Source organism: Scyliorhinus torazame, chromosome 16 (assembly GCF_047496885.1).
Source record: "Scyliorhinus torazame isolate Kashiwa2021f chromosome 16, sScyTor2.1, whole genome shotgun sequence".
NCBI classification, from domain to species: Eukaryota; Metazoa; Chordata; class Chondrichthyes; order Carcharhiniformes; family Scyliorhinidae; genus Scyliorhinus; species Scyliorhinus torazame.
The window spans coordinates 13492034-13518770 of NC_092722.1; the positions used below are offsets into that span (position 1 = coordinate 13492034).

The 26737-nt window shown below is 49.4% G+C and overlaps 1 protein-coding gene across 6 annotated transcripts in view; it reads left to right on the forward strand.

The window, feature by feature from the left end:
- Positions 1-26737, forward strand: part of agrn (agrin) — a 538795-nt gene that overhangs the window by 297045 nt on the left and 215013 nt on the right. For 4 of the 6 annotated variants that reach the window (XM_072477973.1, XM_072477974.1, XM_072477975.1 and 1 more), the window contains one exon: positions 22215-22262. In XM_072477973.1, coding sequence (XP_072334074.1) covers positions 22215-22262 — 48 coding nt within the window. Of the gene's footprint in view, positions 1-8406; positions 9947-22214; positions 22263-26737 lie in introns of those variants that run through there. The other 2 variants (XM_072477977.1, XM_072477978.1) reach the window with 2 other exon arrangements.

Below are 26737 nucleotides of genomic sequence, written 5' to 3' on the forward strand. Positions count from 1 at the left end.
ATGCAGAATTCTCACTGTGGGCGTAGCCTACCGGCCGTGCCGCGCACCCGTTTGGGCGAACGGGGTCGGTAGGAGCCGGGACAGGCCTCTTGCTACCTGGCTCGCCATGCCATTGTGGGCAGGATCAGCATTTGGCAAATCAGCATATTAGAATGAGTAGCTAGTCTCACTCTAATATGCAGCTCGCCTGATCAACCCAAGGCATTGGGATCTAACCCCTTTGTCTCAGAGACCTTAGAATAGCGCCGTTCGGTACTGTTCCCCACAAACGGGGACGAGGGGAACGGCATTTTGGAGGCTCTTTCAGGGGATGTGAGGCCCTGGGTGGTTGCTCTCCCGACTTCCTGCACTTCGGCCTCTGCAGGGTGTTCCCCGCTGAGGCCCCGGTTTGCAACCAAGCTCGATAGCGTGGTCCTTCTCGGCGCAGCGAGTGCCGGGAAACACCCGGCTAAAAGCGCTTGACACGGAACTCTTTTGCAATCCAGGTGGGTCGCGCCCTGTATCCTTTGCAGGTCGTAGAGTGAGGAATCTTTACTTCCACAGTTTTGAGCTGGATTTAATCTCAAGCCTTGAGGCTATTAGTGGCTAAAGATTTACATTTATGTAGTGCCTTTCAAAACCTCCAGCTATCCCAAAGCGCCTTACAGACAATGAAGTACTTCTGGAATTTAGTCATGTGTTGTAATCAGAGAATAATAACTACCCAGACGGCTGCCATTCGGCCCCTTGAGCACACGAGGGTCAGCTGCCAAGAGCAAGTGTAATACAGGAAACATGACAGATAATTTGAGAACAGATAATTTGCGGACTGCAGGCTCCGGCCAAATAACCATTGTAATGGGGGATCGGACAGGGCTAAATATTGGGCGGAACTCCCCTGTTGCTGAAATAGTGCCATGGGATCTGTGAAAGGGAAGACCGGTTTAAAATCTCAATCTGAGGGACAGCGCCTCTAACAATACAGCACTCTCACCACACTGCACTGAAGTGTCTGGGGTTCAAGGTTCTGGAGTGGGACCTGAACCCTGAACCTCTGACCCAGATGTGGTATTATCATAAATGTAAGAACTGCAAGGGTTAATGAAAAGTCTAGATCAGCCACTAGAGGGAGTTAGAGTTACAACTATATAAAACATTGATGCTAAGCCTTTTGGGGGAGAGAAGTGAAAGAGTCAGCTGGAGACAAAGACTGAAGTAAATATAGTGTGAGTGAGAGCAGATCATAGTTTATTATAGTGTAGAGATTAGTTGTAGGTGAGTGTAGATTATATGTTAATTATCAACTGTGTATTATTTAGGAGTGCGTGTCAAATCCAAATTAGTTGTGTTAATAAATTTAAAGCTTTGTTCAAGTTAAAGCTATTTGTGGTCTTTGCAAACACTACGCCAACCATCCTGAATTTAGCAACACAAAAAACACCACACCAGAGTGTTACTAACTCAACTATGGCTGTTTTAAAGACTTTACCATCCGGATCATCATTGAATTTGTATAATTTGTTTCCTGTAGATTTGAAGGTTTCCCTGTCCTTTACTTAATTTTGACGCTGATATATTGTCGTGCTCAGTGTAGGTGACAATCATCAAGAGGACCATTTTCAGAGAATGTTTTCACTCACAGTGCAGGTTTCAGCCTCCTTCTTTTGCAATACAAATTGTATTTGCAGCATTTGAGCAATTCAGGCACAGTGTGCTTTCCAATGTCCTCAGTGATCAGCTGTGACGTTCATTAAAAAAAATATATTCTTTCACAGAATACGGGTATCGCTGGCTAGAGCACCATTTGTTGCCCATCCCTAATTGTCCTTGAGAAGGTGGTGGGGTGCCTCCTTCTTGAACCGCAGCAGTCCACGTGGTGTAGGTACACCCATAGTGCTGTTAGGGAGGGAGCTCCAGGATTTTGACCCAGCGACAGTGAAGGAACAGCGAGATATTTCCAAGTCAGGGTGGTGAGTGGCTCGGAGGGGAACCTGCAGGTGGGTGGCCCCATCCACCTGCTGCTCTTGAACTTCTAGGTGGAAGTGATTGTAGGTTTGGAAGGTGCTGCTGAGGGAGCCTTGTTGAGCTGCTGCAGTGTACCTTGTACTTCTCGCTGCTGACACCGTGTGCGAGAGTGGTGGAGGGAGCGAACATTGAAGGTGCCAATCAAGCAGGCTGCTTTGTCTTAGATAGTGTCAAGTTCCTGGAGTGCTGTTGGAGCTGCATTTACCCAATAAGAGGAGAGTATTTCATCACACTCCTGGGATAAATGGACATACTGAACAGACAAGACCGTGATGTGCACTTAGTGGGGGAGTAGAATTGGAGCCATTGAAACTCCAGCTGTACGCAGAATTGTTGTTCACTCTTCGGCAGATTGTGATGATGTTCAGTAATTAAACATGCGAAGTGGTCAGCTACTTAAGTTACTTAATGCCGTTTGTCAGGGTTTTACCCCTATTTGAAAATGGACACCCACTGAGCACTCAGCTTTGCTCTGCTCTGGGGTCAGGCTCTGTAAGTGGATCTGTAGGTGTTTTCAAGTCTGCAGTCAAGGCTTTCAAAGGCGTGATCTCTGGTAACCTTATGCTGCTGTCATTGCCGTCAGCGAATGTACCAGCGAATTTAATTCTGTGGGGAGGGGAAAATCGCTTTGAAAGCAAAATTCGGGGCGGGCGCTCAGATTTTAACTCCGCGATGTGACGTCTGGCAAATTCTGCTGTTTGTGCAAAAAGTGAAATAGGTACACCATGTCTAAATCATGTTTATGAACTGTGTTGCCATTCAGTCCCTCTCTTCAGACTGATGGCAGTGATCAGTTTTGCACGTCCCCCGTCACCTCGATGTACGCCTATCCATATGGAATGTGGTATTGCCAGACAAAGCAGTCAATCGAGGTGCCAACCTGAACAGTATTCATCTCGAAGAAGCTTAAATCTTTTCGCTTTTTTCCTTTAAGGCAGCAAAGGCAGAATTGCAAATGCGAGTTTGCCCAGTCAAATGTCCAGCTTAAAAAAAGCATCCTTGGGTTTTTCATTCGAGATTTTATTCTTGGCCAGAAATGAGTTGCTACATAAAGCCATTAATTCAACATTGAAAGTGGGCAAATTGCTTTGAAATAGAACCCCTTGTATTAAATTTGCCCTGTTTACACTGCTGGGTAGGATGAGAGACCTGAAAATAGCCCCTGCATGACCACTTTAAAGCTGTTATGTGGCTCTGGTGTGAAGCCTCCTGTCATTAGTACAGTTCAATATAGAGCTGCAACATTGACAGGCTCAGAGCATTCCTGTTTCTCACCGCAGATTGCCCTGGAAGGTAAGATCGATGTGGCAATCAGCTCCCCCACCCTGAGGATAGGACATTGTGCTCAATGCACCCACAATAAAACAATCCCAATTTACGGTAAGGGACACATTAGACTTGTCACGGCTGCTAGAGGGTCTTCAGGGGGCAGAAAAAGAAGCTCACAAGAGATTGGGTGGGGGGGGGGGATTCTCTGCTGCTGTTTGGGGAGGGGAAGGGATGTAGCTTCATCCCATTGATATTGTGTTACAGGATGGAATGTGGCACAGTGGTTAGCACTGGGACTGAGGCGCTGAGGACCTAGTTCAAATCCCAGCCCTGCGTCACTGTCCGTGTGGAGTTTGCACATTCTCCCCGTGTCTGTGTGGGTTTCACCCCCACAACCCAAAGATGTGCAGGTTAGGTGGATTGGCTGCGCTAAATTGCCCCTTAATTGGAAAATAAAATAATAATTGGTTACTCTAAATTTATATAAAAAAAGATATTGTGTTACATCCATCACGAATAGTAATAGAAGGAGTTGTCTGTACCTAAGTGAAAATAACACTTCACACAGAGGGTGACAGGATGGGGTACATTATTCTTTTTTTTATACATTTAGAGTACCCAATTCATTTTTTCCAATTAAGGGGCAATTTAGCGTGGCCAGTCCACCTAGCCTGCACATCTTTTGGGTTGTGGGGGCGAAACCCACGCAAACACGGGGGGGGGGGGGGGTACATTATTCTTAACCATCAAAGCATTATGCAACCATTTTGCAGAGTTATGGTTTTGGGTACTTAACATTATTTTATTCTAGAAAGTGCAGATAGTTTTATGTCAAATTATTAATTCATGTTAAGTTACCCACGCCTAGGGCACAGTTTGGTGGAAAAGTTTCTAAATGTCATATCGGGGCGACTTCCCGGGTGCTTCCTGATGGCTGAGACAGCAAGATCGCGGCCTGTACCTAACGGCACTTAGAACATAGAGCAGTACAGCACAGAACAGTGCTGGAAATGAACCCCCGTGAGCTTCACGGCGGAACTGGCGATCCCACCAGCTGAATCGCCGGACTCAAGTCCGGCAGCTCCGCACTAACCGAGAGCTGCTCACAAACGCTTCCTCCAAACTCCCTCTCAGGCAGCAAACAAGCCAAGCACCCACGCTTTGGGCATGTCGACTTGACCACGCTGCTGAATGCCGTGGATGGAAGACGTGACACCCTGGGCGGGATTCTCTGCCCCGCTGCGCCACTTTTCAGCCTCGACCCGCCGGCGGGATTATGCCGGCCGGCCAATGGGGTTTCCCATTGTGGGGCAGCCTCACGCCGTCGAGAAACCCCCGGGCGCCGGCAAAACGGAGAATCCCGCCCCCTGTTCCCCCAGGGGTCGCAGGACGAGCAGCAGGGCGGCAGTGCTGCCTGGCTGGAATCAGTGGCAGCGGCCGTCAGTTCTGGCAGCGTGACCAGGAGGACTGCCGTACAATGTTGGAAAAAGATTAACGACCTCCACCGGCCGCCTGGCATCGGTCCCGCCTGGCCCACCACTGGCCCCCACATCCGCCACCCCCCCACCCCCTTCCCTGCAGAGCTGAGGTTCCACCGTCCCTTCACACAGATGGCCTGCCTCAAATGAGTTGTTCATGTCAAACAAAATGACCCTTCCCTTTACCACATGTCCATTGACTTACAGGATCACCATCAGATGGAACTGGGCCATCAGGTGTCGCCCCTTTGCCCCCTCCCCCACCGACAGAACACCTCATAGGAGAGCTCCAAGGCCGGCACGGTGATGCAGTGGTTGGCACTGCTGCCTCACAACGCCGAGGACCTGGGTTCGATCCCAGCCCTGGGTCATTGTCCATGTGGACTTTGCACATTCTCCCCGTGTCTGCGTGGGTCTCACCCCCACAACCCAAAGATGTACAGGGGAGGTGGATTGGCCACGCTGAATTGCCCCCAATTGGAAAAAGAGAAGTGGATACTCTAAATTTATAAATTTGGGGGGGGGGTCAGGGAATGCAGGGGAGGAAGGGGCAAAATGGGTGGGAGGGAGAAGAATGGGGGTGGGAGTCGTCAATGGGGGAGGGGGTGAAGTGGGGGTAGTTTGACAGTGGGAGGGAGTGAGCTGACAGACAAAGCCTCGTCCTATGAGAAGCGGGCGAGGATGAGGGCCTCCCTGGACCTCTGGGTTTGCTGGACTCTCGCCACCGCTTATCTCCACCCTCCGGCTGCTCCCACGGGCCCTCATCCTGGTTCATCCTTCAGCCCCTCCTGGTCTGGCTCCTCCTCAGACGATGCCACATGTCCCTCCTCCCCCTACTTTTCCAGCATGTAGCTTCACTGCTGTGCCAGGTTGTGGAGGGCCCAGCAGACCACCGCGAAACAGGGGGGGGGGGGGGGGGGTGCACCGCCAGATTGGCTCAGGCCTCGATGCACCTCTCAATGGCAGCACGATGGCAACGTGGGCCTCGTTATACCACGCCTCCGCCTCAGTTTCTGGCCTCCACGCTGTCGTCGTCAGCCAGGACCTCAGCGGGTACCCTTTATTCCCCCAAACGCCAACCCATCATCCTGGGGTGGACCTCAAAGGTGCCGGGGATCTCTGAGTGTCCAGGGTGTAGCTGTCCTGCACACTCCGTGGGAAGCGTGCACACACGTGCATGATCCTGAAGTGGTGGTCGCACTCGAGCTGAACATTCAGGGAGTGGAACACCTTCCTGTTAATGAAGGGCCAATGCGTGCAAGGTGGCATGCATGCCATCTATTACCCACTGGACCTGGGGCATCCTGGTGATGGTGGAGATTCCTGCTGCCCAGGTATCTATATGGTTTCGTCCAGCTCAAAGTTGATAAAGTCAGCTGCCCAGTATACAGGGCATCCGGAACGTCATGGATGCGCTTGTGGGCTTTGCTTGGCACAAATGCCGCACAAGTCCCCGCTTGAGCCCTGGAATGAACTGGTGGCACAAAGGTTCAGGGCTGCAGTAACCTTCATGGCCACCGGGAGCAGGTGACCTCCTCCTCCACGGGGTGCCAGGTCTGCGAGGCCATGGCACAGGAGCCGCACTGTTTCCTCGGTGAAATGGAGCCTCCTGCGGCACATACTGTCAGTCATCTCCTCGGATTACCAACGTTGCCGGTGCACCATGGGCTGGTGCTGGCATCTCCCTCTGGGTCTCGGCCTGACGGGCGGCTGGGTCTTCAGGGTGTGTGGCGGCCCCCTGCACATGGGGTGCCACCTCCAACCTTTGTCAAAGCTGCTGCTGCCTTCTCCGGGAGCGCCCCGCCACCTGGGCTTGCGACCAGCACCGCTACAGGGTCAACAACACCACCCATTGTCTGGCGAAGGAGTGAGGCTGACAATTGGTTAGGGTTTCCACCCCGAGAGCCTCATATCCCCCCAGCCTCCCCCCACAGTTACGTGTCCCACCTTCTCTCTGAGTGCCACCTATTCAGACAATTGTGCTAGTGCACCCCACACTGCACACTCTCTCCCTCCCCCCCCTCCTCAGCAGGAGCCCCTAGACCCAGACACCTGCCGGGAACACTGAGGAGACCGTGTTCGGATACCCTCCCCTGATCCACACACTCACCGTTGGTTTCGAGGATGTCCCCAGTGCTGAAGCCCAGTGTGTGGGTGTTTGACTGTTGGCTGCTGCCGCCGTGGTGATGACAACCGCAGGGTTCAGGCAAAGTGTCCAGGCCTCACAGTTTGATTGGGATGTAGGCAGTAACTAACACTCATCTGAGTCATGGAAAGCCTTAACCACGAGAATGCACTTGAGAGCTGTGAAGTGCTCACATATCGAACAATGCCAATTCCTTGTTAGCAATAGCCTTCAGCTGTGAAGCTCACAGTCAAAGGGAGTTATGTGACCTTCAGCGTATAACCACGAACAGGGCTCTGTCCTGGAAGTGTTTTGTTGGACAGACAGGCTGTATCTGCCCCTGTTATGGATATACACAATTCAGGAGATGCAGATGCCCCGCAGCCCAGTGGTGACCTCCGACCTATAAACTCCAGACCTCCGCTGTGGGGGTCCCCCACCACCCAAGCACTGGGGGGGGGGGGGGGGGCAGCATCTCCAGTGACCCTGGGCTGCATGCTGGGTAATGCAAATGGCCAATCGCCTCCTCAGCTCCCCTCAGCAACCATTGCGCTAGCTTCCCAATTTTTAGAAAGGAGTGCTGAACGATGCCTGCCTGACCCGTGGCTGCAGAACCAGTAAATTCCCGGAGGCCGTGAGACTGGACTGCCATCTCCCTGACGGGATGGAGATTGGTCAATGGGTGTCTCGCCGTGCCTGGGCGGGATCCGCAACCCGGGAGCAGGCCGGTTAGATCGCGAAGCGATTCCCGGCGCGGATCCGGATTCTGGCCTCCCTCGCGATTTAACCAGCCCGCCTGGATCCGCGCTGGGCGTTCAATCCGGCCCCTAGACTCTACAACCGTGGCTGTTAGGTCTGACAACGGAGTCAGAATTTAGGAATTACATTCCACATCCCCCCCCCCTTCCCCAGAATGTTAAATGATCCCAGGCACGCAGACAGCTGCCAATCCAGGCTGAAACTCCCAATTGCTTTGTGGAGCTGCCAGCATTTCTAGTTTGTGGGAGCGTCAGGGGAGTTTTAGACCTGCTATCGAGGTTTCTATTGTGCTCTGAAATATTGCATCTATCGTTTTGATAAGGACAACATTATGAATATGCTCTGGGGGTGGTGGGGGGGGGGGGGGGGGGAGGGGTGGGGAGGTGCCAGGACTGTGCACAAAAGGCTGTGGAAACTCTGAAACAGCTGGTATTCAGCTCCACCCTTCCTCCATGTAGATCCACACGTTCTCTCTCTCTCTCTATCCCCCCACCCCCCCTCCTCCCAACTCCCTTCCCCCAAATGGGAAGTTTCTGTCTGTTGTGGGAGGAGAATGGTGAGCAGGGGTGGGGGTGGCTGGAGGTGTCGGTGCTGCTGCTGGTAGCATTTTGGCAGACTCGGCAAGCAGGCTAGTTGGGGAGGAGAGGAGTAGGAGAGAGAGAGAGAACATGCTGTGTTTCCAGTCAGTGCTTTTGTAGCTGCTCGGGCTGCTGTGGGTCTGTGTCCACCCCCCCCCCCCCAATTCTTTTGTTGCACTCTCTGCTCCCTGGGGAGCGAATTCCCCAAAGCTGCTGTTTGTGTCGCTGTGTCAGGGGGGTGGGCAGGACCAGCTTCAGCCTGAGTGGAGCAGCCCATCTCCTATTGTGTCGGCGGTCTGTGCTCCTGCTTTTTAATAATAGCTGCTCCTGCTTTGGGAAGAGGAGAGGGAGGGGGGCTGACTACCTGCTGTCTGTGTGGGGAGCAGAAGCTCGTCAAGGGAGAGAGAGAGAAGGAACTAAAAGGTGCTCGTGTGTCAGCAGGCACAGAGCACACTTCCCATGCAGAGATCAGGGGAGCGAGACAAAGCTTCTCTCCACTTTGCTGCTGAAACTTGAGGACTCGGAAGTCCTGGAAGCAGGAAAATGACAGGGAGGCGAGTCCGGAGACATTCCGGGGCGCAGGAGTGATTGAGACGGTCCCCGCAACAAACGAAACCCCACCAGCACGCCACAGGGGTGGAAAAAATGCCAGAAGGTTCCTGAAGGCGCTCAAATCAACTCGGTTCCTGAAAAGCTGATCCCCCTTCCCAACGCCCACATCTCGGTGCAAACGCTGCCTCGGAGTCGCCGGCAGAAGCTGAAGATCTTTCGCATCTTAACAAAAAGAATGAAGTCGGGGCGGGGGGCTGCAGCTGAACAGCAAAAAAAGTCTGGTTGCTCGGAAAAGAGGAGGTTTTTTGCTGGACTGATAAGTATTGGAGCTTCTTTCACTGCTGTTGTGGGGGGTGGATTTGGGCAGGCATTGAATACAGAAGGCTGATTTGGATACCGGGGACAGTGCTGCTGAAGAATTTGACTTGAGCTTCGCCCTTGCTTCTGGGATTCCGAGGTGAACAGCATTAAGGCGATTTTGCTGAGCAGTGAAGTCTGGACACAGGAGCTGCTCATCTGCCCCTAGGCAGCTATTGCACCCCCCAGCCTCTGCCCCCACCCCTGTGTGATGTCTCTTCAGGATCTTTTGAGTTTAATGGGGCTGTAACACTCTGTGGATGAAGTGCCTGACTGCTGCTTGCCTTTCACGTGTCCACTGAGCCTGTCCACCGATTGCCATGCTGCATGTGAGCAACAGACCTGGCCCCTGCGCAAGATGCACCGCTTGAAGATTTGGGATTATCTCGTATGGTCAGCAGTTTACTTGCAAGGGGCAATCGAACTGGCCAGCAGTCAGCGGATTAATGTGACATGGGATCATTTTGGGAGGGGCCGTGCAACCTGAGGAGAGGTGGAAGATGTTTGAGCAGCTTTGGCCGGATTGTCACAGTGTTAAACATCGTGCCAGTCAGCTGGGAGGCGGCCCAGCGGTAGCGCTGATTTGAAAAGCCCCCCTTTGCCTGCCCCTGCCATCTGGGATCAGCTTTGCCTGGGGTTTGCGAGGAGCAGGGTGGGTGGTATGGCTGGCGGCCGCTACCCCACCCCCCCGGCACACCGGGGCAGGATGTACCAGCACAAGGTCTCCCTGCTTGTGCGCTACTTCATGATCCCCTGTAATATCTGCCTGATCCTGTTGGCCACCTCAACGCTGGGCTTCGCTGTCCTTCTCTTCCTCAACAATTGTACGTTGTCCATTTCCAATCTTCCAAAAATTGTCCATGCCGGGGTGCTTGTTTTTAAATCTTGTTGAATTGTTCTTGTACAATTTACTTTCCCGTGGCTGAGTCACATCAGCTACTGGGGATGCTTTTTACTAGTTGCATTAGCTATTTCCAACAAGGCGACCCGCCCAGGTTCCTTCCTCGCCTGAACATTAGATTTTACCTGGTAATGTACTAATTGGGATAGGCCTATCGTCGGGAATATCCCTCAACAAAGAGTAGGACGTTGCCCCTCCAGAGGGAGACCAGAGAATAAGTAATATTAGGCATGGAGACTGGGGACAACAAACAGCAAGCCTGAGAAGCAGAGTGAAACCAGTCAACAGGAACTTGGGAGATCATGGGCCTCTTTGGGGAGAATTCAGGGGATTGAGACCAATTGGAGTGCAAAGGTTGGGCTAAATGGCTGAATGCTGTAGGATTCGATGAGTAAGTGACCCCCCCCCCCCCCCCAGCTGCACAAGATACAATATAAAAACGCATGTAAGATACCCCTGGATGGCAAAGTTTATATGCCACAGTGAGAAATTTACTGATGCGAGTGAATAGCAGATCTGTAGCTTCCAATATTAAGCTATCCAATATCCACCTGAGGAAGGAGCAGCGCTCTGAAAGCTAGTGACATCGAAACAAACCTGTTGGACTTTAACCTGGTGTTGTAAGACTTCGTACTGTCCAATATTAAAGACTGGTAGTTTTGGGGAGCTTAGTTGCTCTATCTGAACCCATTCCAAATGGGGACATTTAGAAACTACTTCAAAGGTCTTCACTAGTTTTCTGATGTAGATCTGTCACTGTAGTCTTCAAAGGAATAATTGCACTATCATAAGAGCCAGAGGACACTTTACATGTAAATGTTATTCTTTTGAAGGCAAGATTATTAAAAGGTTTTAATTAACGTCTTCACAAGCAGAGAATGAAATATGGTGAGATTTAAGACAAATCTGTAATAATTAGGAAAAAGGTCTTTGATGATGGATTTGGTAACCAGTGCTTCCTGGTGTTGTAGTGGGTCGATGTCAGATGGGTATTGCGGTTAGCCTCAGGACCCATGTTCTCAGGGTGGGGATTGAGAGGGAGGAAGGGAGGGGAGGCATGACTCTTAATTGCAATTCAGTAATTTGGAGTTACGAGCATTCGGATCCTGGGCAAAGAAACCAGTCAATTAGGATGCGCTCCATGGGGTAGCTAGCTGCTGTCCACTGCATGGAGGGTAACCATTTGAAGGAAAAATGTTGCAAGGTGCCCAATGTCTGAGAAACCCCTGTAGGTGTATCTCCTTCGGGAGAAGGGGTTAAGAAGCTGGGAAGTGAGAAGAGGAAAACTTGCGGTGTGAATGTAAAAGATTTAAGTGCAGAATAATATTCCTAGTTTTCATGCAGTGGGGCGATGAATATATTGAGCTCGAGTCTCTAGCACAAGGTGACTTGACTATTCATGATTGCTTCATAGCATCATTCTAAATCGAAGGACAGGACACTTGCACTCACTGAAGTCTCGACACGTTGCAATATTCATCTCCTTGCTCACTGTGGTTGGGCCTGACCTGAACCCTTTCAAGTTGCTCATAGATGGAAGGATAAACCTTTCAGACTTGGGCTTTTCACTGTTCGCTGTACCTGAAGTTAAATCAGTTTGTAGGTCCATAGGACTTGGAAGCAGGAATAAGCCATTCAGCCCTTTGAGCCATCTCCGCCATTCAATAAGAACATGGCTGATCCGGTTGTGATCTCATCGCTACTTTCCTGCCACCACCCCACCCAAACTTTAATTCCTTTGCGTATCAAAAATCCAAATAACTCAACCTTGAATAGCTTCAGTGACCCATCCTCCAATGCTTTCTGGGAAAGAGAATTCCAAAGATTAATGACCCTCTGCGAGAAAAAATGTGTCGGAATCAAAGAATACTGCAGCACAGAAGAGGCCAATCGGCCCATCGAGTCTGCACCGACGCATGAAAAACACCTGATCTGCCGAGCTAATCCCATTTGCCAGCACTTGGCCCATAGCCTTGAATGGTATCGCATGCCAAGTGCTCATCCAGGTACTTTTTAAAGGATGCGAGGCAACCCACCTCTACCGCCCTCCCAGACAGTGCATTCCAGACCCTCACCACCCTCTGGGTAAAAAGGTTTTTCCTCAAATGCCCCCTAAACCTCCTGCCCTTGAACTTGTCTCCTCGTAACTGACCCTTCAACTGAGTGGAACAGCTGCTCCCTATCCACCCTGTCCATGCCCCTCATACTCTTGTACATCTCGATCAGGTCACCCCTCTGCCTTCTCTGCTCCAGAGAAAACAACCCAAGCCTCTCTTCATAACTTAAATGTGTCATCTCAGGCAATATCCTGGTGAATCGCCTCCATTGTCAAATTGTTCTCAAACCAGTTCTAGTCTCTCTCACAAGGGGAACCAGCCTTCCATAATCTACTCTATCAAGTCCCCTCAATATCTTGTATGTTTCAATAAGGTCACCTCCCGTATTTCTAAACTCCAATGGGTACAGATAGGTCTAATCTGTTTAATCTTTCCTCATAAGACACGTCCTTCATCCCAGGTATGAGTCCGGTGAACCTTCTCTGAGCTGCAAGCCGTGGTATTGGGGGAGTTACTTAGCACTGCTGCCTCACAGCGGCCAGGACTCGGGTTCGATCCCGGCCTCGGGTCATTGTCCCCGACAATGTGGAGCTTGCACATTCTTTCTCCCCCCCCCCCCCCCCCCCCCCCTGTCGGTCTCACCCCCACAACCCAAAAAGATGTGCTGGGTAGGTGGATTGGCCACGCTAAATGTCCCCTTAATTGGGGGGGTAAATAAGAATTGGGTACTCTAAATTTGAAAAACAATGAATCTGTGATGCACATCCTGGATCAAGTCCCCCCTCAGGCACTGCTCCCCTGCCACTGAACAGCTGCGCAGTATTCTGATGACACTTGTATCTGGCAGCACGGTGGCGCAGTGGGTTAGCCCTGCTGCCTCACGGCGCCGAGATCCCAGGTTCGATCCCGGCCCTGGGTCTCTGTCCGTGTGGAGTTTTCACATTCTCCCCGTGTCTGCGTGTGTTTTGCCCCCACAACCAAAGATGTGCAGGGTAGGTGGATTGAACACGCTAATTTGCCCCCTTAATTGGAGAAAAATGAATTGGGTACTCTAAATTTAAAAAAAAAAATCTGGCAGGACCAAATGGAATTACAGCAAAGAGCAACTGCATGAAAAAGACCCTTTAGAAAGAACATTTATTGGCAACAATTATACAGTCCTTTCCACTCTGTACTAGAATAGCTTAGGGTGTGGTACAATTTAAAATGAGAGGTTTTACTGTCAACACCTATTTTAAAAGGTCAAGCGCGAAGAATTGTGTTGTTTTCCAATCGACCTCTTCATGTTGAATTCTGATGACCTTGTTAAAGAATGGTGGGAGGAATTATCGCGGTCAGAACGCGGAGCGAACTGAAGTGATGACTTCAGCTTACATTTACGTAGCACCTATACCGTGTAAAACTCTTTCAGGTTTGAGGAAACTTTTTATTGAAAAGAAACATAGGAATGGATGCTGTGCCGGATGGACATCGAAAATGTGACCCAAAGCTTGGATGACACATTTTTGTCAAGACGTCAGGAGCAGTGGGAGGGCTGAGAGGGATTTATGGGGGGGGGTCATGGAGAATTGAGCCTCGTTGTTTGAAGACTGCGTTACCAACGTTGGAACACAGCGGGAGGACACACAGAGGAGCAGAGTGAGAGGACTGAAGGGTGCGAGTGCTGATGCAGAGATAGGGTGGACAAGGTTGCGAAGGGTTTGACGTTGAGGGCAAAGGGTTTTACCTTGGGCTCAGTGGCACCCTTGCCTCCTCAGTCAGTCGTTCATGTGTTCCAGTTCCACTGCAGGAGTGTGCAATCCAGGCTGGTATTGAAACTCACGAGGAGGCAATGGTGCAGAGGTATTGTCACTGGACGAGTAATCTAGAGTCCAATGGTATGTTCTGGGGACCTGGGTTCAAATCCCACCATGGAAGCTGTTAAAATTTGAATTAATTGAAAAGTTGCGAATTAAAAGTCTAATGGTGAGCATGAAATCTCGGGCAGCATGGTGGCACAAGTGGATAGCAGAGTCTGTGCGGAGTCTGCATGTTCTCACCGTGTGTGCGTTGGTTTCCTCCGGGTGTTCCTCCCACAGTCCAACGATGTGCAGGTTAGGTGGATTGGCCATGATAAATTGCCCTTTGTTTCCAAAAAGGTTAGGAGGGGTTATTGGGTTATGGGGATGGGGTGGAAGTGAGGGCTTAAGTGGGTCGGTGCAGGCTCGATGGGCCGAATGGCCTCCTTCTGCACTGTGAGTTCTATGTATCTATGTAACACGGCGCTGAGGGAGTCCTGCACTGTTGAAATTGGCACCTTTCAGGTGAGGCACTGAACCCACGCCCTGTCTGCCCTGTCAGGTGGCTATGATAGATCTCATGGCTTTTTTTTAAAGAAGAACAGGGAAATTGTCCCTGAAGCCCAGCCCAACAGCTATCCCTTAATGAAGTGCACTAATTAACCGCTCATTTATCTCGCTGCCATTCGCAAACCCTCGTTGGCAGCCACATTTCCTACATTATGATAGTGACTACAATTAGGATCTGTACCTTGTGCCAGCTCATCTGTTCCCCATCACTGTTCAAACAAGTATGTTTTTCAACAAACTACCAGGGAAGGGATGTTAATTGCAGTTTTGTCGACTGTATCACATTTAAAAGGCGAGTGACTCTGAGATTCCCACTTCAAATCCAGGCCATTGGTAAATTGTGTCGACTAGCGCACGCAGGGCTCGTGTTTGTGGTGATGTAACTAAGACTTGGCTGAATTGTTCATCATCGATTAGATACGTATGCATTCATTGAGGTCACTTGGCACGGTAGCTGGCAGGGGATGGTTTAGATGGCAGGGGCTGGTTTAGCACAGTGGGCTAAACAGCTGGCTTGTAATACAGAACAATAGCAGCAGCATGGTTCAATTCTCGCACCGGCCTCCCTGAACAGACGCCGGAATGTGGCGACTAGGGGCTTTTCACAGTAACTTAATTGAAGCCGACTTGTGACAAGCTATTGTTATTAGGTCATACTGTTGGGATGCGTGCAATTGTATAACTCTATGAGCAGGGTTTAACCTCCGCCTCAATCTTATGGGCTCCACATCGTGGATGTGCCCCAGTGCAGTTGTTTTAGGAAGTGGGGCTCATTTTTCAATCTTGTTGAATTCATGCTGAAATATTGGAAGAGCATAGCTGTGATTTATGTCTCAAATATATGATCATACTGTACAAAGACTGGTTACCAGATGATGATGAAATGGATTAGTACAATTATTGCTATCGTTGAATGGGAAGTGAAGAAAATCCCATGGCACATTTTTGACATAAAATCTATTATATCAGAGATCTGGGTGACTGGAATAAGTGCCGCAACTTAATGATGTTCCGTTAGGAAGGCAGTGGGTCATTAAGTAGAATGCACGGTCATCTCCCCCCCCCATAACCTTTAACCTTCCTTATGTTCGAGAATACAATGTCGACCTTTTTAACCCCTTCACCTCCATATTGGGTAAATGTAAAGTTTTAGTACTGAAAATGTTTCAGTTAGGGCGACATGGTAGCACAGTGATTAGCACTGTTGCTTCACAGCACCAGGGTCCCAGGTTCGATTCCCGGCTTGGGTCACTGCCTGTGCAGAGTCTGCACGTTCTCCCCGTGACTGTGTGAGTTTCCTCCGGGTGCTCCGGTTTCCTCCCACATGTCCCTGAAGACGTGTTGTTAGGTGAATTGGACATTCTGAATTCTCCCTCAGTGTACCCGAACAGGCGCCGGAATGTGGCGACTAGGGGATTTTCACAGTAACTTCATTGCAGTGACAACGTAGGACTACTTGTGACAATAAAGATTATTGTTACTATCCCTGCTTCCGAGGCTAGTTCACTGATTCTCTGCCATATGAATGCTGGTGGACTGCTGGGTGAAGTGGTCTTTATTAAGTAGGCCTGACTTGACATGATTATACCTGTTTACAAGCATTCAATACTTAAATCTAGGTTAATGTTGTTTAATGGCAGAAATTCCACCAGTCTCAATAATAAGTGTTAATAATAAAATAAAAAGACGTGCATTTATGTAGCACCGTACACGACCTGAGGATGTCTCAAAGCGCTTTACAGCCAATTAAGTACTTTTGAAGTGTAATGTCGGAAAGGCTGCAGCTAATTTTGTGCACAACAAGATCCCACACACAGCAATGTGAGAAGAACCAGATAATCTATTATAGTAACATCGGTTAAGGGATAACTATTGGCCATGACACTGGATAGAACTCCCCTATTCTTTTCCGAAGTAGTACCACGGGATCTGTCATCTTCCCTTGCTTTAATGTCTAATGTGATAAATGGCACCTCTGGCAGTGCAGCACTCCTTAGAGTTGCATCGAAATGGATGGTTTAGCACAGTGGGCTAAATCGCTGGCTTGTAATGCAGAACACAGCCAGCAGCGTGGGTTCAATTCCCGGACTGGCCTCCCCGAACAGGCGCCGGAATGTGGCGCCTAGGGGCTTTTCACAGTAACGTCATTGAAGCCTACTTGTGACAATAAGCGATTATTATTATTATTATTATTATTATTATTATTATTCAATGTCAATCTAGGGTAGGATTTTCACCCCCCATCCCACCATCGCGTGTTTCACAGTGTGGCGGAGAGGGCCCGCGATTAGCACCTCCCACCGCCAGCAGGCCCACTACTCGCATCCCCCACTGCCAGGAAACCTGCGACAGGTGTTTGCTGTCGGCGGGACTGGACTATTCCGCCGGCAGGAACGGCAGAAAATTCCAGCCCTAGATTTTATGCTCATGACTCTGGAATGCGGTCTTTTTTTAAATATAAATTTAGAGTATCCAATTCATTTTTCCAATTAAGGGGCAATTTAACCTGGCCAATCCACCCACCCCGCACATCTTTGGGTTGTGGGGGCGAAACCCACTCAGACACGGGGAGAATGGAGTGCGGTCTTGAACCCATCAGCCTCTGATTCTGGGAAAAGTGCGATCCCACAGAGCAAAATAACAACGTTAAGGCCATTCATTTGAGGTAGATTGATGGATGTCAAATTCCCGAGTAAAATATCAGTGCACCTTTAAATGTGCCTCGCACATTGCAATAGTTTCTCTGTTTACTTGTGCTCTTGTTCTCAGTTGGGTGACACAGACCCAATTCTTCTACTCCAGTTCTCTGCCTAAAGGCAGATCTGACCCCATCGTGTCACAACCTCTACCAAGGGCAGGACAAGGAGGCAGGTCCCAAATCCACCCTAGTCAGAATTAGGATCGAACAGCTGAGCTGTTGACACCAGTCTGATCCGTACCAACCCTCCCGCCAACTGCGTCAACCGATCCCCCAAGGAGTCAGAGTTGCTGTAGAAACATACACTTTTTACATGCATGTTGTTGTCTGGCGCTATGGGCAGTGATGGTCGAGGCTCCTATTTATTTCCCTCGCCCGGCTGACCAGGGACCTCCCCAACTCTTACCGCCTGCCATTGGCGTGTGGTAGGAACGATTTACAAATTGATAACCAAAATGTCACAAACGCTGTGGCCATCAAGTCCTGGAGTGGGATTTGAACCTGGATCTCCTGGCTCAGAGGCAGGAACGCTACCCACAGTACCACAACATCTCCAATCTAGACCCAGTTATAAGAGGGCAAATACAAGAGGGCTGACTTTCTGCATGTACTTCAGTGGAATAAGAAGGCTAATGTCTGACAACACATGCCTAGAACATAGTCTTATGAGTCTACCAATGCCCAGTCCATTGTAAATGCTGTTGATATCTGAGGAAGTACATCTCCCAATTAACGGTGTTCCATTAATGGAAGATTATCTTTAAGGAATTTGTATTGCATAACTTGCATTTATGTAGTGCCGTTCATCTCCTCAGGCCATCCCAACATACTTTATAGTGAATTTGTAGTTTTGATGTGTCGCTGGTCGAATGTGTCTGCTATATCTGTGTGAACTCGCCCACCTGTATTTTATAAGACCACTTGGTCTGAATGGATTGTCCATCTTTAGCTGTTGTAAGTGTAACTCTGACCTAATTGAGGGGATAGTATTGGAATTGCTGAAAATGCTCATGAGACCTTCCAGCGCGACCAAGATATTTGGCCCCAAACTGGAGGAGCTCAATGAGAATGTCACGGGTGAGATGGTTTGAGAGCTAATTCCCAGAGGAGCCCCAACGTAAATATGCCTCTGAATAATTCCCATCGTTTTCAGCTTGTGTTTTATTATTTATAATTGTTTCATATGTTAATGAGTTACCATGGTGATGTGAATTTTCTTTCAGAAAGCATTCGCTTCAGCTTTTTCAGTGAGCTTGATTCAAATACTTTTCATCTCCATCAGAAATATAAATAAAGAGTGACCATTTATTAAACTGGGTTCAGGGTCCTGGCCTCCACAACGAACAAGAAAAAGAGCTGGAGATGCCTTGTTAAATTTTCTTTTCTGTGTTTTCCCCCCATCTTTTCCTTTCCATCTCTTTTCACTCCCCTCTTTTTGTCACATCGCTTTCTTCCAAAGAAACCGATTCTTGCTGGGTACAGCTCCATTGGTGTCAATGGTCTTTTAATGCTCGCTTAAAGTGGCCATTCTTCATACGTGAGTGAGTGTTGGCAAGTAATTCAACTAAGTGGGGATCACTTTTATATTTGATCTTTTCTTAATTGTTTAGAAGGGGAGGGGAATGCTCAAAAACTCTTGACTGATTTTCCCCCATCCTCGGCCCACGGTTACTGCGACCAGTTGCTGCATTTCATTGGTGTTCCAGCTGAGAAATTCATTGCCCCCCCCCCTCCCCTGGTGAGTTTGGTGATGGGGCTGGAGGGTCGGGGGGGGGTGGGATTTAATAAGGTGGGAGAGTGGCAGGTGGGGGCCTCACCACCTTCCCACCTCCACCCTGATTTAAGTCCATTGTGGGAAGGCCCATAATGACCTTTCAATTGATGTTCACTGTGGCTACCAGGGCCGTTCCAAGGCTACGAATACTACGGCAAGAAACTCACCTCCTGACCCCTCAAAGCCTGTCCACAAGTCAGGAATATTCTCCACTTGTGCTTCTTGAGTGGAGCTGTACTCAAAAGCTCGACACCATCCAGGACAAAGCAGCCCACTTGATTGCTCCCCCTTCCACAAACCTTCCACCATCGACAAACAGTGGTACAAGATGCACCGCAGTAACTCAACCAAGGTTCCTTCGACAGCACCTTTCAAACCCACGACCACTACCATCTAGAAGGACAAGAGCAGCTGGTACCTGGGAACCCCACCACCTGGAGGTTCCCCTCCAAGTCACTCACCGCCCTGACTTGGAAATATATCGACCGTTCCTTCACTGTCGCTGGGGCAAAATCCTGGAACTCCCTCCCTAATAGCACAGTGGGTGTACCTACACCTCAAGGACTATAGCAGTTCAAGAAGGCAGCTCACCACCACCTTCTGAAGGGCGATTAGGGATGGGCAATAAATGCTGGCCTGACCAGCGACACCCACATTCCGTAAATGAATAAACCTTTTTAAAAACCTCATCCCATCAGCCCTGGCATTAATGAAATGGGAGGCGGGTTGATTTTGACTTTCAGGGTGGTCTCATTCAAAGGCACTTGGTGCTTGATTGAGGGACCCAGCATGCGGAAGGGGAGACCGCCCTTGCTTCAGATTTCTACATCCTTCCTGCTCCAGAACCCCCTTGCCACCATCACCAGTAACTGGGTCTAAGCTCAATCTGAATTCCTTGGGTGGGTGTAGTACAGACAGCAGCCACTGCCTCCACGGATGGGCCAGCAGATCTAGCCAGGGGGGAACCTCCATCCCGGGGTCCTTAATCCCAGGGAAAGGCCTTCCCCTCATCTGTCAAGTGCCTAAGTGGCCTCAATTTGCAGGCCTTCAATAAAAGAGACGACGCACTGGCTTTCTAGCCGGTGGGCAAGATCCGGGAAGTTTCCATTAAATTCAGCCCACGGTTTCTCACTGGCGTTCAACATCCATGCACAAATTTATAAGTAACATTTCCATAAAGGGGCGGTAAAGTGCCGCAGTGGCTAACGCTGTTGGCTCATGAGGGCAGCACGGTGGCGCAGTGGTTAGTGCTGCTGCCTCACGGCGCCGAGGTCCCAGGTTCGATCCCAGCTCTGGGTCACTCTCTGAGTGGAGTTTGCACATTCTCCCCGCGTTTATGAGGGTTTCGCCCCCACAACCCAAAGCTGTACAGGCTAGGTGGATTGGCCACGCTAAATTGCCCCTTAATTGGAAAAAATGAATTGGGCACTCTAAATTTATTAAACCATGACACCGAGGACCCAGGTTCAATCTTGGCCCCAGGTCACTGTGGAGTTTGCACATTCTCCCCTGGCGGGATTCTCTCAGCCCGGGGCCAGGCCGGAGAATCCCTGCGACCGGCGCAAATCGCGCCACGCCGCCCCGACAGCGGCACGGGATTCTCTACAGAGCGGAGAATTGGCGCCGTCGGGGGCCGCTCCACGCGGCTGGCCCACCGATTCTCGGATCGGGGTGGGCCGAGCGGCCGTCGTAAAAACGCAGAGTCCCGCCGGTGCCGTCCACACCGGCTCTCAACTGGCGGGAACTCGACGTGGAAGGGTCGGGAGCGGCTTGTGAGGGGGAAGAGGGTTCCGACCCGGGGTGGGGGGCGGGCGGGGGGGGGGGGCTCCGATGTGGCTTGGCCTGCGATCGGGGCCCACCGATCGGCGGGCCAGCCTCTCTGGCTGGTGGCCTCCTTTCTTCCACGCTGGCCCCTGTAGTCCTGCGCCATGTTGCGTTGGGGCCGGCACGTTGAAGGAAGCCATTGCGCGTGCGCGCGTTGGCGCCGGTGCCACTGCGCATGCACGGACCCTGCGGCGCCCAGTTCATGCCGGGATCAGCAGCTGGGCGGCGTGAACCGCTCCAGTGCCGTGCTGGCCCCCTGTAGGGGCCAGAATTGCTGATCCGATGGCGTTTCCGACGGCATCAACACTTAGCCTCAGGATCACAGAATCCCGCCCCCTGTGTCTGCGCGGGTCTCACACCCACAACCCAAAGATATGCAGAGTAGGTGGATTGGCCGCGCTGTATTACCCCTTAATTGAAAAGAAAAAAAAATTCTGTAAACTAAATTTATTTAAAAAAACATTTCCATAGGACCGATCACAATTCTGGGCCATTCTACAGGCACTTCATTACTTTTAGTTTTAATTGTAATCACTGTTGTGATGTAGAAAACGCAGCAGCCAGTAGACACACAAACCTCCAAAGACCACAATGAGATAAATGTCCAGATAATCTGATAAATGATACCAATTGAGGGATGAATATTGGCTTGGATATGAGGGAAAATGCTCCTGTTCTTCTTTGAAAGTGGCCAAGGGCTCTTTACCAATCGCCTGAGAGGACACATAGGGCCTGGTGACCGATGGCTCTCCTGAAAGACGGTATCTTCACTATCTTCAGCATTATCCTTGGCATGGGACTGGGAATATCAAACTCGATTCTCTGCTCAAGTGCATGAAGTGAGTCCCGAGCCTACAACCTTCTGACCCGGAGACGAGAGCAGCTACCCACTGAGGGATTAAAAAGCTGGGGTTCCCACTCCTGCTTATTAGCCAATTACATCCGCTGGGAAGTGTGTGTGTGGTTGTCAACTGAGACAAGGTCAGGAGCACTCAATTGTAATGGTGTTAACCGGCCTGCTAACATTCACTGTCGAGATTCAAATACGCAGAGTGCCCACTTGGATAAAGTGCTCCTCGAATGCCATTGCTGCAAGTCACCAATGCGGCTACCCAATCAAAGAGGCTTTCCGAGCCTTGATGCTCGCTCTTCCGAAAGATTAAGATTTAAAAAGAAAAAGAAAAACACACCATGAGGTTGTAATGAAATTGTGCGACATGGTCGGTTTGATGCTTTCCATTACATCTATAAAAGTTCTGCCACAAATGGTTGACCGATGTTCGCTTTAAAGACGAACTGAAAAAAACCATGCTGAGCCAAAAGAAAGATGTATAAATTCTCAGAGAATGATGTAAATCATTCTTGCTTTTGGGCTAAGCGTTGAAATCCTTGAATCCTCTCTGGCGCACGGGTCCCATGCTGATTGACTGGTATTTCTTGGTAATGTTGGCCTGATTGTAACGTTTGGCTGTTTTGCCTTTCCTTTCCAGATAAGCCTGTGATCAAGTTCACTCCGGCCCCTCCATCATCACAGGATGGTAAGTGAGCACTACTTGAAATTTGAAAGGAACAACTTTGCACAGTCACAGGTGAAATCATTTTAAATGAGTTGCTTTGCTTGGAAACGGAGTGATTGAACTTTGCTTGCCAGGAATTGAAGAATAACCGTGAGCTTATAATCATGCAAAAATGGAACTGATTCACAGAATGTGGTCATCAAAGCATTGTCAAAAAGCCCTGGAGCTCTCGGCAATAAGCACAGTTAACCTGATTTCCTCAGGCTCAGCAGCATGCTGTCCTCCATTATCTCTGACCTTTTTTGTTAAATGATCTGCGATCTATTCAAACTCCCCGCCTTCTGAAGCCACTGAGTGGAGTTTGATGCTGGATGAGGGAGCGGGGCAAGAGGTAGGTGGGGGCCATTGACTAGTGCGGAAGCAAGAGTGTCAAGTCCCTGACATCATGACAGAAAGACTAAATTATCCCAACAAAGGGGAGCAGGCCCAGGATCCCATATATTCATTTTCTCAACCTGCCCTGCCATCTTCAACCACTAATGCACGCGTACCCCCAGATCTCCACGCTGCTGCAGTCCCCTTTGGAATTCCATCTTTTAAAAGAATTTTGGTCTACTCCTCTTCTTGTGTTTCCTAAGTTTACCTTTTGCCGAATTGTACAGTGCTGGACATGTTGTCAATTTAACATGACACAGCGGGCGGTATGACAACATGTATGTTGTAGTATGGAGCTATGAATAGTGATGATGGAGGCTACTCACCACCTTCAATTGGCGTACTGGACGGATTTGCAGGTTAACATGCTCATACTCCTGTTTGGCTGCATTATGAACACACGTCCCTGGGGTGGGTCTCAAACCTGGAACTTCTAGAATAATAATCTTTATTAATAATCTTTATTGTGTGGACAGCACGGTGGCACAGTGGGTTAGCACTGCAGCCTCATGGCGCCGAGGCCCCAGGTTCGATCCCGGCTCTGGGTCACTGTCCGTGTGGAGTTTGCACATTCTCCCCGTGTTTGCGTGGGTTTCGCCCCCACAACCCAAAAGATGTGCAGGGTAGGTGCATTGGGCACGCTAAATTGCCCCTTAATTGGAAAATAATTGAATTGGGTACTCTAAATTTAAAAAAAAAAGAAAAACAAAATCTTTATCGTCACAAGTAGGTTTACATTAACATTGCAATGAAGTTACTGTGAAAAGCCCCTAGTCACCACATTCCGGCGCCTGTTCGGGTACACTGAGGGAGAATTCAGAATGTCCAATTCACCTAACAGCACATCTTTTGGGACTTGTGGGAGGAAACTGGAGCACCCGGAGGAAACCCACGCAGACACGGGGAGAACATGCAGACTCCGCACAGACAGTGACCCAAGCCGGGAATCGAACCTGGGACCCTGGCGCTGTGACGCAACAGTGCTAACCACTGTACTACCGTGCTGCCCTGGTTCAGAGCCCACTGCGCCACAAGACCTCCTGTGAGCGATGTAACTCCCGTCACATTGGACTCGTGCTAATCTCCAAACCCTCATAAGCAGCTAAATATGGGGAACAGATCCCAAGAGAGGGTTTGTGCAAAGTCTCCGGTAGACTTTGTATAAAGGACATTCAAAGATGGCTTCCATCCATGATGGGCGGAAAATCACTGCGTCAGTGATTATTCAATATTCCTGCTCACTGTGTGTTCCAAAGTATTGTTTAAAAAGCTGTAGTATTTTTGAATTTCCTTCCTGAGGGGCTGGTTTAGCACACTGGGCTAAATAGCTGGCTTTGAAAGCAGACCAAGGCAGACCAGCAGCACGGTTCAATTCCTGTACCAGCCTCGCTGAACAAGCGCCAGACTGTGGCAACTAGGGGCTTTTCACAGTAACTTCATTTGAAGCCTACTTGTGACAATAAGAGTTATTTCATTTCATTTCACATCACCCTAAAACTGAACAATAGCACCTAGTGAATCAAGAACAGAGGATGCTGGAAGAACCCAACGAGTCAGGCAGCATCTGTAAGGAGGGAAACGGTTAATGTTTTGAGTCCTTTGGCTCTTCATCAGAACTGGACGGGGGGAGAATGCGTTAGATATCAAAGTGAGAGATTGCAATTAAATTTAGGGGTGGTGTTTGAATCGAGGCAATACATGTGTGGGATATTTTTTTTAAAAGGGGTTTAAGATGGAGGAGAAAGATCAAAATCTAAAGTCGCGAAACTCAGAGTTGAGTCCCGAGGGCTGCAGCGTGTCCAACCGGAAGATGAGCTGCTGCTCCTCCAGCTTGCGTTGTGCTTCATTGGAGCATTGCAGCAGGTCAAGGACGGAGAGGTGGGCATGAGAGCAAGGTGCTGAGTTAAAATGGCATGCATCAGGAAAGTTGGGGTCATGCTTAAAAGGACAAGTCAGTTTGATTGCAGTGCAACATTCTGTCACCCCATTTTGCAGCCCAAGTCCAGCAGTATTACTTAAAATGTGTGGAGCGGGGGCAGCACAGTGGTTAGCACTGGGATTACGGCGCTGAGGACCCGGGTTCGAATCCCGGCTATGGGTCACTGTCCATGTGGAGTTTGCACATTCTCCCCATGTCTACGTTGGTTTCATACCCACAACCCAAAGATGTGCAGGTTAGGTGGATTGGCCACGCTAAATTGCCCCTTAATTGGAAAAAAAAATAATTGGGTGCTCTAAATTTATTTTTAAAAATGTGTGGAATGAAAATGTGAGCAGTTACCCTATCCATTGAAAAATGTGGCAAGAACACCAGCTTACATTTATACAGCACATTTGATATTGTGAAACATCCCAAGGGGTTAGCAGACATTGTGCCACAGAAGGGGACGTTAGAATATGTGTCCAAAGAAATGGTCGAATGGGTAAAGACGATAGGGAGAGAGGGTTATGGAGGAAGTTCCAGACAGGCAGCTGACTATCAGTCACCTTTGAAGTCTGTCAACCAACCTCTGTCCTGGGTCATTTTTAACACGTGTGTGCGCCTGGTCTCTAGAAAGCTGCCAACCTCTGTACTGCCCGATGGGAATACATTCTTGCACTGGTCATGAGTGAGTGAAAAGTGGAGGTTAGGTGGCACCTGTGAGCCTGTCACAGATCAGGAGGATCGCAGCCAGTTATGAGATTCTGATCTCAAATGCTAATTTGGGACCTCATTTCAAATGCCCACTTTGAACAATCTTGACTTTGAACGCCACGAGGTTGTGCTACTCTTCCTCTGGCATAGTATTAGGCAGAGTAAAGTGTTGTTTTACCACTCAGAGCAATTATTAACAATATTGGAGCACGGCCAGCTAAGTTTTGCTGCACATTTCCTTCCTGTTTTCATTTATTTCAGCAATGTGACAGAAATGCGCCTTTTAAAAAAATATTTGTTTGTTGTGCAACTTGTAATTAATTATAAAGGGATTAAGATAAGTTGGCCCACCATTATAAATGAATCACAGCTGCGACATTACATGGGCATTGTTTCTGGCCTGTTAGTCTGAAACGCCAAATTTAATAATTCATGTTGATAATGCAATTTTTAGTTAATTGGATTCGAGGAACCTTTTCATGTGTCTGGAGGATTTTGTTTCTAGGTTTGCCGAACCAGAGCGAGGGGGTTGGTGACGGGTTTAACCTTTCCATCCTCTGTTGCAAAGCTGGACTCATCCCATTTTGAGGATTTGGAATAAACGATAAAATGAAAGGGCTAGCTGGGATAGCAACAGAGAGAAGCTGCTTTTGTAGTTGAGTTGCGATCTCCGCAATAATATAATCGCTTATTGTCACAAGTCGGCTTCAATTAAGTTACTGTGAAAAGCCCCTAGTCGCCACATTCCAGCGCCTGTTTGGGGAGGCCGGTACGGGAATTGAACCCACGCTGCTGGCATTGTTCTACATTGCATGCCAGCTGTTTAGCCCTGTGCTAAACCAGCCAAAACATCTGTGTTTTGTTTTTCTACATAAAGGACATGCTGGCAAATGAGCGAGAAAAGGGAGTGTTTTCATGGCGTGGCTTTCTGTGGGATGTGGGAGATTTCAGGCTTCATTACCCTTAAGCAAATGTTTCATGAGGGACCCCCGTTCCCGACTGACAGGTTTTCAAGCGGCTATTGGATACAATTCCCCGGGTAGTCATCCCCTGGCTCTCCCAACCACCCTAACCTGTCTGCAAGTTATTCTGTTTTTTTAAATTTAGAGTACCCAATTCATTTTTTCCAATTAAGGGGCAATTTAGCGTGGCCAATCCACCTACCCTGCACATCTTTGGGTTGTGGGGGCGAAACCCACGCAAACACGGGGAGAATGTGCAAACTTCACACGGACAGTGACCCAGAGCCGGGATCGAACCTGGGACCTTGGCGCCGTGAGGCAGCAGGGCTAACCCATTGCATCACCGTGCAGCCACATCTGCAAGTTATTCTGACATGGGTGAGGCCTAGGGTGGTCCACTTTCCCTCATCCTGATTGAAGTCCTATAGTGACCATTTGAGGGCCACTACCTGCTGCCTCATGCT